We start from the raw sequence: 13396 nt of genomic DNA on the forward strand, positions 1-13396 counted from the left end.
AGTTCTTACTCCTCCATTTCTCATACGGATGGATTCTCTTGCTATATCCTTGGTTTTTGGACTATGTCTCTTGACCTGAAAAAGACCAAGACTGAAGCCCCTTTACTACAGCTACTGCTGTTTTTTATATGATATATTAAGCAAGTGTTACAGGCTTGTCTAGTGCACTTATCAAATGAGGACACGAGCGGCAGGATCAGTGACGCAACAATCGAATGGAAAAAGATGCGCACCCTCAAGTATTAGAGGACTGAGTACAGCCCTGAGCGCTCACTAGTGATAATAGGGCAGAGACAATAGAAAATCCAATATGTATGCACGTATTAGATTTACAACTTCCCGCAGTAACCACTCAAACGGTGCTTCCTACATATTGCTGAGCTGGTTGTTATATTCAGCCGCAGTTCTCGTCTTGGTACCATGTATGATTGGGTCGAATGATCCCTTGCTTCCTGTATACCGGTAAATATTATCAACAAAACCGTGGTGGAAATCTCGATGTTTCTTTTTATTCTCATTGTCTCAGGGCATCATTGTGCGGCAGCGCGCGTCTTCCAGTACGAGAAGTGGATAAACTCGAATAATGCTAATATGGCTTAGCATGCCTTAGACGGTAGTGTCGAGAAATGCTATTGTAGAGTACATTTCGGAAACTGAGATCAAATAAGTCTATAGTATCACTTATAGCCTATCATTCTACGAAATATTGGGATTGATTTAAGTAATGTTACAATGCCGACTCCGTACTTGCTAAACACTTGTTGAAAGCACTGAAAAATTGGTACCGTTTGATAGACATGACATTCCTTGATATATCTAGTGTTACTAAGCGTTATTCTAGTTACATGTTAAGCTTAAGGCTGTAGATATAGGGTGCCACACTAGCGCCAGCTTTCCTTGAAGAGGACCCACTGGCTGACCCATAGCCCTAGACGACATTGGAGGAACCCAGATGCGAACTTCCATGTTGGTCAACAGATTTCTGCAGGAGCATTATTAGGGTACCAGCTGTGTGGCTTTGGAAAACCCCAATAGCACTCTTGTCAGGAACTGAGTGTGTTACCGAAGATGCCCCGGTAAGCCCCACTGGCTATCCAGTAGATAGACACGTTCAAACCCCTTTCTTTTGTTTCTATGACCCCTAGTAAAGGTAGAACTCAACTATATACCGCCTGGCCCACTACAGAGTTATACAGAAGTACCAAGATGAAGCTGACTATATAAGACACTGTGCCGGCTCTCTTCCTTCAAATCTCTTTTCTGCTTAGTATGCAGTGCTGCCAATTGCAAACTCAACACTGAAATGCTCCAAAATGGCAAACCAAAGCAGAGCCTGGAACCACTCGCTTTTCGACTGCTGCTCCCCAGGTCTACTCTGTAAGCGACGTCCCCCACATTGACGTCCTGGTAAACAACGCCGGCATAATGGCCATGCCACAAGCAGACGGACGACGGCTTCGAAAGCCGATTCCAGACGAATCAGCTCAGCCACTTCCTCTTCACTAACCCCATCATGAGTAAGGTTCTAGCCTCCAAGACCCCGCGAGTCATTATGGTTTCCAACGGCGTTCACCGCATAGGGCATATCCGCTGGTCGGATCATAGTTTCAACAACGACAAGCACTACCAGAGGTGGCTGGTATATGGGCAGTCTTGGATTACCAATACCCTCATGAGCCTCGCCTTCACCGAGAAACCCAGCTGCCGGGGCCTACTTGCCTTTCCGATGTGCCCTGGTGTATGCTATACGAACCTCGCGGCACACGGGATTGATGGCCAGGCCTCATCTGCTGCGGATCTTACGCAAATGGACAACGTGTACGGGAATAAGTGGTTGTGGGGCATGGACGAACTTTTCATAAAAGCCTTGGACCAGGGCGCTGCGACGCACGTCTTTGCTGCCTTTGATGCCAGCATTGCGGAGCACAATAGTGCCTTTTTGAGTGATTGCCATGTTGCGGACCCGGACCAGGAAGAAGTGTCCTCATGGGCCACGAGCAAGGCTGATGCAGAGAAATTGTGGAAGCTGAGTGAGAAACTCGTTGGCCAGGGCTTCGAGTATTAGGAAGAAATCTGACCGAGGCTTCCATATCTGAAAGTGGATTTCGTTGACGCTGTTACCTAGCCTCTATAGCTACAATTATAGCTCTAGAGCGAACATAGCTGACAGTGAAATGCAGGTGATTCTTGCCTTTCTAATTCTTATATTAGAGCCCCCTAGTATTATTTCTAGCACCTACGTTCTAAGGCTATCACACCAACTTTCCAGTCCATCGCCTTCTCTCCCCTCCATTTGCCTCCTCATCGCCATTCCTTTCTTCCTTAACTCTTTTTCTTCCCTCCTCCTTCAACTTCTCGTCATCTGCCCGCTTCAATGTGACCTGGGGCATGAGCCAAAACGCCAAAACAAACGCAAAAGCAGCCAACGCAGCACAAATAATGAATATAATCCGAAATCCCTTTTTATACGCCGGGATCAGCAGGGACCGAGCACGTTCCGCTTCCTGTTGAGGAAGTTTGGAGAGGTAGTTCTGAGGACTAGACAGGAAGGACCGTGTTTCAGAATCTGTGAGGTTCAAGGAAGAGATTGAGCTTGCAATTAAATTGTTACTGTTTGTGAAGCAAGGATTAGTTGGATGTGAATAGTTCAGTTGGGCTAAGTTAACGTACATAATCGTTCCGGCGATGGCGAGGCCGAGTGTGCCTCCAAGGTTCCTTACGAAGCTGGGTTTGTTAGTCTCATCTGTATTTGACTGCTTTGGTTAATATGAAATGGTGATTAGCGTACTTTCGAAATGAGGTAACAACGGCCATGTCTCGCCGTTCAACGCCTGCTTGGATGGCTATTAGGGAGCTGAAGTGGAAGTGTGTTAGTTTCGGGATATTTCTATGCATATTGTTATTCTTCGGGAGCTTACGGTTGCAATGTATTTCCCACGCCGATACCAGTTAGTACTCCATATCCAATTTGCTTCCCTAGACCGGACGACTGGTCCAGAGTTGAGAACAGACCTAGTCCAACGGCCCAGATCCCCCAGCCGAAGAGGATACATTCCCTGTATCGACCGACCCAATGGACAACGAGACCTGAAACCGTACTACTGAGGGCTAATACCATCATCAGCGAAAGCAATATAAGTGATAGCACTGGAGAAGAGACATACTCTGCATGAGAGTAACCGGCAAAAGCATCGCACCAGCCTTCACGGTCGAGTACCCAAAAACCAGCTGGTAAAATGTCGGAATATAATAAACCTGGACAAGGAAGTTCCATCCATTAATAAACATAGTAAGACACGCGCCGTCCACAATCCGAGACCTGAATATATGCATCGGCACGAGCGGATACGCCGCTCCTTTCCACTGCCAGATCACGAACCCAACAGCCACAGCACACCCTACGACAATCGTGGCTATGACATGGGCTGAATTCCAGGCGTATTCGCCTCCACCCCATGTAAGGCCTAGCAGGAGAACAGCTGTACTGCCTAGTGCGAGGAACGCGCCGAAGAAGTCAATTGCCTTGAGCTTCATTTTCCAGTCTCCCGTCACTTTTCGTAGGGGCATGAAGAACAGCACACAGAGGGTTGTTATCGCCGTGAGGGGGAGATTGAGTCGGAAAATCCATCTCCATGAATCTTCGTTTATGGAAGACAGGGCTCCACCGATGACGGGTCCGATTCCGTTCGCAATTGCCACTACGGCCCCCAGGATACCCTGGTATTTGCCTCTTTCACGGAGTGGCACTACGTCGCTGACGATCATTTGAGCCACGGTCATCAATCCGCCACCGCCTACGCCTGTGAATGCTCGGAAGACTATAAGCTGCGTGGCTGTTTGAGCGAGTGATGCTGCCAGGGACCCTATAAAGAATATGCCGAGTCCTACAAAAAGGACGAGTTTGCGAGACCAGATGTCGGAGAGGCGGCCGTATAGAAGCTGGAAACAAGTCGAGGTGCTATATATCATCAGTATCACGTAGAAATGTTTATTTTACAATCATTTTGATCACTTACACAAAGTATCCCCCCGATATCCATGAAGATTGATCACTGGCGTGCAAGGCATTTCCTATAATTGACAAACTGGCAGCCAAGGTCGTCTGATCCATCAAGGCTATGAGGTCTACGGTCGAACATGCTAAGAATATCTGACAGCATGGTCAACTGGCGATAGATTTTTAAAGTGATGTTTGGTTTTACCTACTGTAATAATCGTGCTCTTGGGCACATAATTTGTTTGTTCATTGAAGACAGGTGCCTTTGTTTCCCCATCTGTCTCTACCACAGCTGTCCCCGACGAGTCTGACGAGCCTGGGGATTTCTCGGAATTCTCCATTGTCCCTGAGGTAGTGCCCAAATGTGTGTCGGAAACTTCCAAGCGGGAATAATGAGGTATAGTAACGAGAGTCCGCACATAACCTTTAAAGGACTAGGGATACTGCAGGCCTATATCGGAGTCATAGTACGGGCAATTCTAAGCGAGCGGATCCCAAACTGGAGACAACCAAGATCCATCTTCGGAAAAAGGAAATAGTCTATGGTAGTAGAAATGATAAACCACCATTCCTATCCGTTGACGTGGATGAAGAAAGGTAGAAAGCCAAAACTCCTGTTAGTCGATTAGGGCTAGGGAAATGATCAGCGCGATTATTCCGCAACTTGCTCAAAAACGCTCATCAAGGTACTCACACGGTCCAGTCGCCAAGAATACATCAAGTCCAGACCTTGATGGAAAACCTACAGATGATGAGGACCTGCGTGCCTTTTGTATGTGTCGCACTCTTACCAGGGACCTTGTGAGTTGCTCTGGCCTGTTGATCGGAATTAGACTTGAGCAACGGAAGTGATGAACATAATAATGACTACTAATAAAGAAAATAATAGCACCATTGACTTCAATGCCCGTGTAGATCTTTTCTTGACCTTGCACCCTGGGGGAAAAGGCGTCCCGCAACATGTGTGAATCACATATGATTCTACTACACGATACATGCGCATGCATCCTACTATCCATCCTCGGGTCGGTGATCAGCCAACCTGTATCCCTATTTGATTTTAAGCGGGTTTAATTTTCATTGTCGGGTATGGCGTTTCTAGATTAGAAGGGATGCATGCCATTTCTTGCGAAGACGCAAGCCATGCTGCTAGTGGGTCACAGTCCCTACCACTGGCGCGATACGGGTTGTTAAAGCCAAAATTGAGGGATAATACTTTATCGTAGAGAGAAGTTAATGGACTCTGCAGGGGGTATAACTTACAGCTTGCCCCTCCATGTAGTTCTCTCTGCATCCTAGAGTCTTCTTTCATTCTTCCTTTAATCCATTCCAGCCGTGAAGATGACCAATATCAATGAGCACAATGTATACTTCGGGCCAGATGCCCTCAAAAAGTATTTTGATCCAGATTGCCAGCCTCCCTTACCTCTTGTCGAGCTCCCAGTGCATTTGAATCCGTATTATCATGATGGTGTACGAATTTATGCCAAGATGATGACTATGCATCCAGCAAACAATGTCAAAGCAATGCCAGGTATGTGCACACATTACACCCTATATAGAATGCCTAAGAAGGATCAACTAATATTGTAGCGATGAATATGCTCGAATCGAGCGTGATACCCGGCAAGACAGGTACTATCATCGAATACAGCTCGGGGTCCACAGTGATCTCGATGTCTATGATCGCCAGGGTGATGCATGGAGTTCAAGACACGCGTGCATTTCTCAGTAATAAGACCAGCGAGGCCAAGCTAAGGCTGATGCAGTTTTTCGGGCTCAACATCACCCTTTTCGGCGGCCCATCCCAGCCCGAGCCGTATGACGAGCGCGGAGGTATCCAGAGCGCCCGAAGGATGGCAATGGATTCCGATAGCATCCTCAACCCAAACCAGTACGAGAATGACAATAACTGGAAATCACACATTCGCTGGACCGGACCCCAGATCTACAAACAGCTCCCGGAGATAAATGTCCTCTGCGCGGGCATGGGGACATCCGGGACAATGACCGGATTGGGGACCTACTTTAAAGAAGCCAAGCCGTCGGTGCTTCGTCTGGGTGTGTGCACAGCCCCGGGAGATCGGGTGCCTGGTCCACGATCATTCGCTTTGATGAAACCCGTGGAGTTCCCCTGGAAAGCAGCCGTTGATACCATTGAGGAAGTCAATTCATCAGACTCGTTTTCATTATCGTTGGATCTATGCCGGGAAGGCATTGTTTGTGGTCCTTCATCTGGGTTCAACCTGCAAGGCCTCTTTCAAATGTTGGAAAATCGCAAGACAGCCGGTACTTTGTCTGAGCTTGCGGGACCTGATGGCTCTATCCATTGTGTCTTTCTTTGCTGCGACCTGCCTTATCAATACATTGGAGAGTACTTCCAAAAGTTGGGGTCTGACAAGTTCCACCCCATTCAGAATGCAGTGGGTTTCAATCTATGTACGTCTCTTGCTAGTTAAAGACACTAATACTTTTCCAGGGACTTGCCAAAGTTGATCTACATCGTTACGACGAAAGCTGGGAGCGAAGCCCAGTAGTGCTTTTCACCCATTTTTATGATACGCCCAAGGTTTTGACAGAAAGTCTCTTGAGTGACATCAAACTCAGACCTCTGTGCTGCGTTCTAGACCTAAGAACAGCAGCGGATTTTGCCTCATGGCACCTTCCTGGGTCGGTCAATATTCCCTTGCAAAGCCTTGACTCTCACACCCCCAAGCCATTCTCGGAGCCCAGTGTACTCGAGGCGCAGTGGCTGGAACTAGAGGCAATGTTCAAGGAGCCGAGTGTGGTCGCCAAGCTTGATGCCCACCATGTGCTAGTGATCTGTTACAATGGAGACACGGCCCGAGTGGCCACCAGTGTCCTGCGAGCTAAAGGCATTGAAGCGGACAGTCTTCGCGGAGGATACCAAGCTCTGAAAGATCACGGGTTATGGGGTAATAGCGGAGTTGATTCGGTGGAGAAGAGTGTATATCCAACAACTACGGCAACCGAGTTGTCCGTGCTGACGAATTAAAGAAATGCGCCAAGCGGAAGGAATTGGGCACAGGTTGATAGGTCCTTGGTATCACATCAGAGTGGATCGCTATGTCTATATTACAGTTCATATCTCGTGTTTTTTTTGCCTGGTTGAAGTGACGATTATGATGATTGCATAAGTTGGCTGCGTTTGGCATGATCGTTTCTGCTACGGAAAGGGCCTCAGTAGAAGGGACGAAATCTAATTTGGCCTTTTTTAATTTGAGATAAACGTGTAATCCAACGCAAATGTGCTCATTACTAAATGAAAAAAAGAAAAAATTTCTAGCTTAACTGATCGGCATCTCGATCTTTAGACTACACCTGCACCAGGAGACGCTAAAACCCGAAATCTGCTCAATTGCGAGCAAGCCTTAGGCTCTGCCGTCCAATCAGCACTCTAGGAATGTTGCAACCCTAACACGGCCGCCGCAGTTGCGACGATAATGCTAATCAACGTCAGTTGTATGATCAATATATGCATAGGGGGCCTATTTCCATCTAAATGTTGGGGACGTTGGAATCCACTAACTGGCACGTTTTTGACACAGCACACCTTGAAGATTCTTATCCGAACATCCTCCTTCTCTTTGTGCCCATCCTTGCCTTCTTGGAACACCTTTGAATCTATAAAAATTATAGCAGAAGAGCCCTCTATACATTTATACAGGGTTCTATATATGCCAAGGATAATAAATATTGCCCCTTCAGGAGCTTCGTGAGTTGCAGGATTCAGGATGATATCCATGGATGGAAAACCAGGCGGCGGCCTGCCATGGTTGGACTCGCCGGTTATGTTCCACTCATCTAGGGCCGACAAATGCAAAATGACGGCAGAGCAATGTGCCTATCGATCAGGATACTGGAGATATTGGTATTTTCCCACCCCTATGTCAATACTTCGCATGCGTGCTAATGATCGGCCAAATTACAGGTACGAAGCAGACCATGTTTATTCACTGAGCACAATATATTTCCTATGCGCAACTGTCGGATTGTTCACAATTGTCCACTTTCTTTCTAAAAATGCGCCGGTACGAATGAAAAGAAGCGGTATATGGCAGAAAGCGACGGCCGTTGGACGATACCTCGCATACAAAGGGTACAAACTACCTGCAATGCGCTATTTCTCTCCTTCCCTGGGGGTTATTATCTTGGGGGCTATAGGCACAATCTTCTTCTTCGGTTAGTCACCTAGTTGGCCTGGCGGTGGTGAGGTTTCTGATTCAAATATAGCCATGACGCTCGGCCCTAAGCCTTACTACTGGCCTAATACAAGGGATGGAAAGGTCTCCTATGGAAACAGCCCGCCTATCGCAACTAGGACTGGATGGATGGCATTAGCGTTGTTGCCTTTTGTGCTGTGAGTACCTTAACCCATGGGCAACATCTGCTACTAACCTACGTAGGGCTTTGGGCGCCAAAGCCAACCTCATATCAGCATTGACTGGAGTCTCCCATGAAAAGCTTCAGGTATGTTTTTCAGTGAATAATTCCAAGTGTTATGTCTGACTGGATAGGTCTACCACCATTGGACAAGCTATGCCATGTTTGTTCTCGCTTTGATACATACTTTTCCCTTCATAATTTTCAATATCTGGAAAGGTCAGATGGTCAACAAATGGAACACCAGCATGGTCTACTGGACAGGAGTCGCGACCTTAATCCCACAGGCATATCTCACGTTCATGTCGTTACCAGCTATTCGGTAAGCCAATACCTATATCTAAAGCCTCGGATATCGCTAAGAAGGCATAGCAACCGATATTATGAATTCTTCAAGGCAACACACTTCCTTGTTGCACTACTCTTCCTCCTCTTTTTCTTCTTTCACTGTGACTTTCGCCTTACCTCCTGGTACGTACTTCTACTTCCAACAAGCCAAGGCCCGCTAACCGCCCCAGGGACTATTTTGTCGCTGCAGGTGCAGTATATCTTTGTAGTCTCTTTGCAGCATGGATCCGTACCCATTTCATCAATGGCCGTCACACTGCTACCATCGACCTTCTCCTCTGCGGCTTTGTACGAATCCGAATCCCAACAGTCATGTCCTGGCGGCCAGGTCAACACATCTTTCTTCGATTCTTGAGCCCGGAACTGGGCTTGCACTGCCTAACCGCACATCCGTTCACCATTTGTTCCCTCTCGCACGACCCGGACAAGATGGGCAAAGCATCTGAGATTGTATTCTATCTTAAACCCCGCCACGGCATAACGGCCCGTCTGGCAAAGATAGCCGCTAAAAGCCCCGTGTTCTCCAAGACCGTGCTATTAGAGGGCCCTTACGGCGGAATCTCCGATACCGCTAATCCCTCTGGCTTCGATACTATCCTCGTCATCGCGGGTGGTTCCGGTGGTGGTTTCTCTCTTGCTATCCTTGAGGATGCTCTGAGGGCGTGCGAAAATGCGCCAGACGCCCAGCAACGCAATATTCGTGTCGTTTTCGCCACCCGAAATACCAAAGTAGCAGAGTGGTACAGGGAGGAGATTGAGGATAAGGTCTCGATGTACAGTGTATCGGCCAAGAGCATATGTGTTTCCATTCACGATACCTCACTGGAGCTAGCTGGCATACCAGTGTCCGCAACTGGAACTAAGGACGAGCCCAAAGAAGTGGCCGACGTGATTGAGCCCGCTTTATCAGAGAAAGGGAGCTGTGCTGCGGATAAAGATCAACACGTTAGCACGGTTGTCCGTGGCCCTCGTCCTGATCTACCTAATATTATTACTACGACTACTGCAGGAACAGGTAGCCAGAGGACAGCTATCTTTGCCTGTGGCCCTGCGTCTATGTTACATGATGTGCGGAATGCGGCGGCTGAGGCGCAGAAGCGGGCGCTGAGAGGAGAAGCCGAGGTTTATTTGCATACTGAATCATTTTCGTGAGTATATGTATTCCTATTTCTCATACAGTTGGTTTACTAATAGGTCAAGGTGGTGATGTTTATATTTGATGGAGCCGCTGAAGCATACAGTGATGAAAAAGCTACTTTCTCCGATTGTTGATCAATATTTATACCCAAACTTGGAGATGTGAACAATAACTAGTTATGGACCTGCGTTATATAATGATCATTTATATTCACCATGGGCAATTGGCTGAGATCTCACGCAATATCTTATCTCAGGATTTGCCTAGAAATCAACAGGGTGGGGGTCCAAGGAAGTCAGTTGAGGGCATGGATCCTGATTCTGTACAACAGAGAAGTTCTTCTATACTGTCCAATTGTTGGTTAAAGAGGTCAATTGGGTTTATGTGGCATCCCGAACCCAACATATCCACTGCTAACTCAGTATTAGCTTTACCTCCCTAGTCCACTTAGGATCTGTACCCTTGCCCTTCTGTCCGATCTTGATCCTGGTTTTGTCCTACCCTTGTAGTACAGCTAGAGTATTTAGGACTATATCAAGGACGCTCTATTACAGGGAACCAACCAATTAGCCCTAAGCCATGCCAAAAAAGGGCAGCCGGAGAAGTGACCTCAGACTATTCCTATTCTACCATCACCATAGTATCACGATATGAACGTTTGTAATACAGTCCATCAGCAATACATCTACATCTATATTCGCTTGGGCTTGTGTTGGGGAGAGAAAAATGACATATAAGATCGTGGTACTCTCTAGAGATCCTATCATGTAGGAGACGCAAGTCTCAGTCAAATACCATGTCCCAAACCAGCGAAAACCGAGTGCACGGATGGCGTCTCAATCCCCGAGTCCAATACTCGAACGGAATGCCAGACAGACTGCTGCGACCTGGGGAAAAATGATTGTCTGGATGCGTCCGACCTGTCACTGCCTGTGCTCCCCGAAACTGAACAAGCTCGCAAAAGGAAACCGTTGTCATTCTTCTTCAGCTCCTTTTCCCTCCTGCTCATGGTCTTTCTAGTATCTTTAGATGCGACAATACTGGCGGTTGCTATTCTTGTATGTTCACCCTTATAGCCCCAGAATGAGGTGGGCAACGACCCTCAACCAAGTTTCCGCTAGGGTTCTACCCAGGCTATCACCAGCAAGCTCTCAGGTACAACGCTGACAGCCGTCTGGGCGAACATCTCCTTCATACTCGCAGTCGTGGCCATCCAGCCTATATACACCAGCGTATCCGACATTGTCGGGCGCAGGCTTCCTTTCTACGCCGCCTTCACACTCTTCACTATCGGGTCCATCGTCTTCTCCGTCTCCCAGAGCATGTCCGTCATATTCCTAGGCCGGGTACTGCAAGGCCTCGGTGGTGGTGGCCTAGACGTCCTGAGTGAGATCATTGTCGCGGATATCACGACCCTACAAGAGTGCCCACTGTACATTGGTCTACTATCTCTTCCCATGGCCGCGGGGAGTATCCTCGGCGCCCTATTCAGTGAATACGTAGATTGGCGATGGATCGGCTGGATCAATCTACCAGTGATCGCAGTAGCCCTCACACTAGCCATCTTCTTCATGCGCCTCAAACCGCTCGGCCAGTCACTGCGCACAAAAATCGTCCGCATGAACTGGATAGGCATGCTACTATTCCCAACCGGAAGCGCCCTGTTTGCCCTGCCGCTAAGCTGGGCCGGAACCATGTACGCATAGGCCTCGTGGCGGACAATCGTGCCTCTGATAATCGGGGCATTAATACTCCTCATCTTTGCCCTCTACGAAGCCCAACCAGCTGAACCAGTCTTCCCCTACCGCATCTCCCGCTCCCAAACCGCCCAACTAACACTCATCGGCAGCTTCATCCACGGCCTAGTCCTCTACAACCTCCTAACATATCTCCTCCTGTTCTTCCAAGCCGTGTACCTCGAGACCCCGCTGTAATCAGCCATCTCCTTCCTCCCCTTCTACTGCGTCATGATGGCCTTCACAGGCGTCGCTGCCTGGGTTGTCGACTACTTCCGCCACTACCGCTGGGAAATCTGGGTCGGCTGGGTCTTCCTAGTCGTCGGAGTTGGCCTCTTCGCTCTCTGGGATGGCGACTTCCCCCTCGCCATGACCGCCAGCCTCCAGGTCATCGCGGGGGTCGGCATCGGGACGATCTTCACGGTGCCGCCCATCCCGATGCAGGCGAGTGCCCCGACAGCTGAAGACCAGAGTCTGGCGGCGGGCATATTGGTCTCGTTTCGACAGTTTGGAGCGCTTATCGGACTCGCTGTTTGGGCTACGACGTTTAGTAATGTGTTTTCGCGGTCGATTGCGTCTGTCGGTGCGCTGCCGGAGTCAGTGGCGCTTTTGAGTAATGCTAAAGAAACTGTGGGGTATATTCCACCTTTGAGAACGGTGGAGATTCCGCTTGCGTTGAAGGTTGCCATCTGTGAGGTGTATAAGGAGGCTCTGAGGACTATCTGGTATATTGTGGCAGGCTTTGGGGGGGGTGGAGGAGTTGACTATTGAGACGGACGAGTTGGGGAGGCAATATTTTGAGCAAGGGTCTGCTTGATGCTGGGTGGGTGTATATACATACTGACTTGTGTTGCTTGAGACCTACCTGAATCGCTGTTTTGATGGTTTGAATGGACATTGTGGTATATCTCGGGATCGCACAACAACAGTAGTAGTAGTAGTAGTAGTAGTAGTAGTGCTAGTTCACTTACTAACATCAATGCACTATTCCACCGACCAATAACGACCACTTCGATCAACTATATATATAAAAAGTACGCAATGCCATTCCTGCACTCGGGAGACCAAGCAACCCTAACTCGAGTCTCCACTAAGAACAACACATGACTAGAACGAATTAAAAGTAGAGAAAATCAGAGACAACTGTGTAAAAACATGGTCGGCCTAGCTCCTAGGCAGAGCGATAGCCAGATATCCGTTTTCGGGCTACTTCGTCTCTTCCAACGCGCATCCTCCACGAGGAGAAAAAGTTGAGGCATGCCCGATTTGAACGGACAACCTTTCGATCTGGAGTCGAACGCGCTACCGTTGCGCCAATGCCCCTTGATTGATGCTCTAGATAGTTTCTGATATTATGAGAAAGGAAGAAAGGAAAAGCCTTGGAAAGGGTTGAAAGTGGCCCGGCCTGGTCGGGTACTGTGGGGGTGGCCGTGGGCATTGCTGCTGTTTTTGATGCAAGATTTCATATCTTTGCTCATGGGGGTTGAGGGGTTGACTTGTGAGTTTGGGTATGCTCGGTGTGCGACGTCGAGTGGAAAGCCATGCAATACTTTAATGAGATGGGATGGGATGCAATAAAATCAACTGAATGTACTACATTGATGTTTCCCGTCTTGGTGGCTTTTTACTAACTTTGGTTTCCCTGCCCTGCACCGGGGTATCCTTGAAGTGTGCTATGCTTCGCATAACCGTTCAGAAATAGCTTTGGGATGCTAGATGGTTGGCTGGGTCGTGAAGAGACGTTTGGTGTTTACACGTTGAGGGATGGTACTA

At 48.2% G+C, this 13396-nt stretch overlaps 5 protein-coding genes and 1 non-coding gene across 6 annotated transcripts; 4 read left to right on the forward strand and 2 right to left on the reverse strand.

Moving 5' to 3' along the window:
- Nucleotides 1-1513: 1513 nt before the first annotated feature.
- Nucleotides 1514-2065, forward strand: BDW43DRAFT_307510 (oxidoreductase, short-chain dehydrogenase/reductase family; the record flags this gene model as incomplete). Its single annotated transcript, XM_032046260.1, has 1 exon — nucleotides 1514-2065. The coding sequence occupies one exon, from the start codon at nucleotides 1514-1516 to the stop codon at nucleotides 2063-2065; it is 552 nt and encodes a 183-aa protein (XP_031904070.1).
- Nucleotides 2066-2112: 47 nt separating this feature from the next.
- Nucleotides 2113-4338, reverse strand: BDW43DRAFT_322647 (putative MFS drug transporter; the record flags this gene model as incomplete). Its single annotated transcript, XM_032049602.1, has 7 exons — nucleotides 2113-2610; nucleotides 2671-2724; nucleotides 2789-2854; nucleotides 2919-3108; nucleotides 3165-3958; nucleotides 4017-4150; nucleotides 4207-4338. 7 exons carry the CDS (start codon nucleotides 4336-4338, stop codon nucleotides 2253-2255), a joined length of 1728 nt encoding a protein of 575 aa, XP_031904071.1. The 3' UTR covers nucleotides 2113-2252.
- A 1000-nt stretch (nucleotides 4339-5338) lies between these two features.
- BDW43DRAFT_297612 (putative cysteine synthase B) lies at nucleotides 5339-7013 on the forward strand (the record flags this gene model as incomplete). The annotated part of the gene is made up of 3 exons (XM_032044424.1): nucleotides 5339-5531; nucleotides 5591-6420; nucleotides 6477-7013. The coding sequence occupies 3 exons, from the start codon at nucleotides 5339-5341 to the stop codon at nucleotides 7011-7013; spliced, it is 1560 nt and encodes a 519-aa protein (XP_031904072.1).
- A 748-nt stretch (nucleotides 7014-7761) lies between these two features.
- On the forward strand, nucleotides 7762-10076 carry BDW43DRAFT_322650 (ferric reductase family protein; the record flags this gene model as incomplete). The annotated part of the gene is made up of 7 exons (XM_032049603.1): nucleotides 7762-7889; nucleotides 7950-8200; nucleotides 8252-8378; nucleotides 8425-8488; nucleotides 8536-8723; nucleotides 8774-8872; nucleotides 8920-10076. The coding sequence occupies 7 exons, from the start codon at nucleotides 7762-7764 to the stop codon at nucleotides 9899-9901; spliced, it is 1839 nt and encodes a 612-aa protein (XP_031904073.1). The 3' UTR covers nucleotides 9902-10076.
- Nucleotides 10077-10613: 537 nt separating this feature from the next.
- BDW43DRAFT_297614 (major facilitator superfamily domain-containing protein) lies at nucleotides 10614-12394 on the forward strand (the record flags this gene model as incomplete). Its single annotated transcript, XM_032044425.1, has 5 exons — nucleotides 10614-10631; nucleotides 10709-10945; nucleotides 11021-11500; nucleotides 11594-11817; nucleotides 12004-12394. 5 exons carry the CDS (start codon nucleotides 10614-10616, stop codon nucleotides 12392-12394), a joined length of 1350 nt encoding a protein of 449 aa, XP_031904074.1.
- Nucleotides 12395-12874: 480 nt separating this feature from the next.
- On the reverse strand, nucleotides 12875-12946 carry BDW43DRAFT_t50. Its single transcript has one exon. It is a non-coding gene; the product is annotated as a tRNA-Trp (tRNA).
- Nucleotides 12947-13396: the final 450 nt, after the last annotated feature.

The sequence above is a fragment of the Aspergillus alliaceus genome (genome assembly GCF_009176365.1).
Source record: "Aspergillus alliaceus strain CBS 536.65 unplaced genomic scaffold BDW43scaffold_6, whole genome shotgun sequence".
Taxonomy (NCBI): domain Eukaryota; kingdom Fungi; phylum Ascomycota; class Eurotiomycetes; order Eurotiales; family Aspergillaceae; genus Aspergillus; species Aspergillus alliaceus.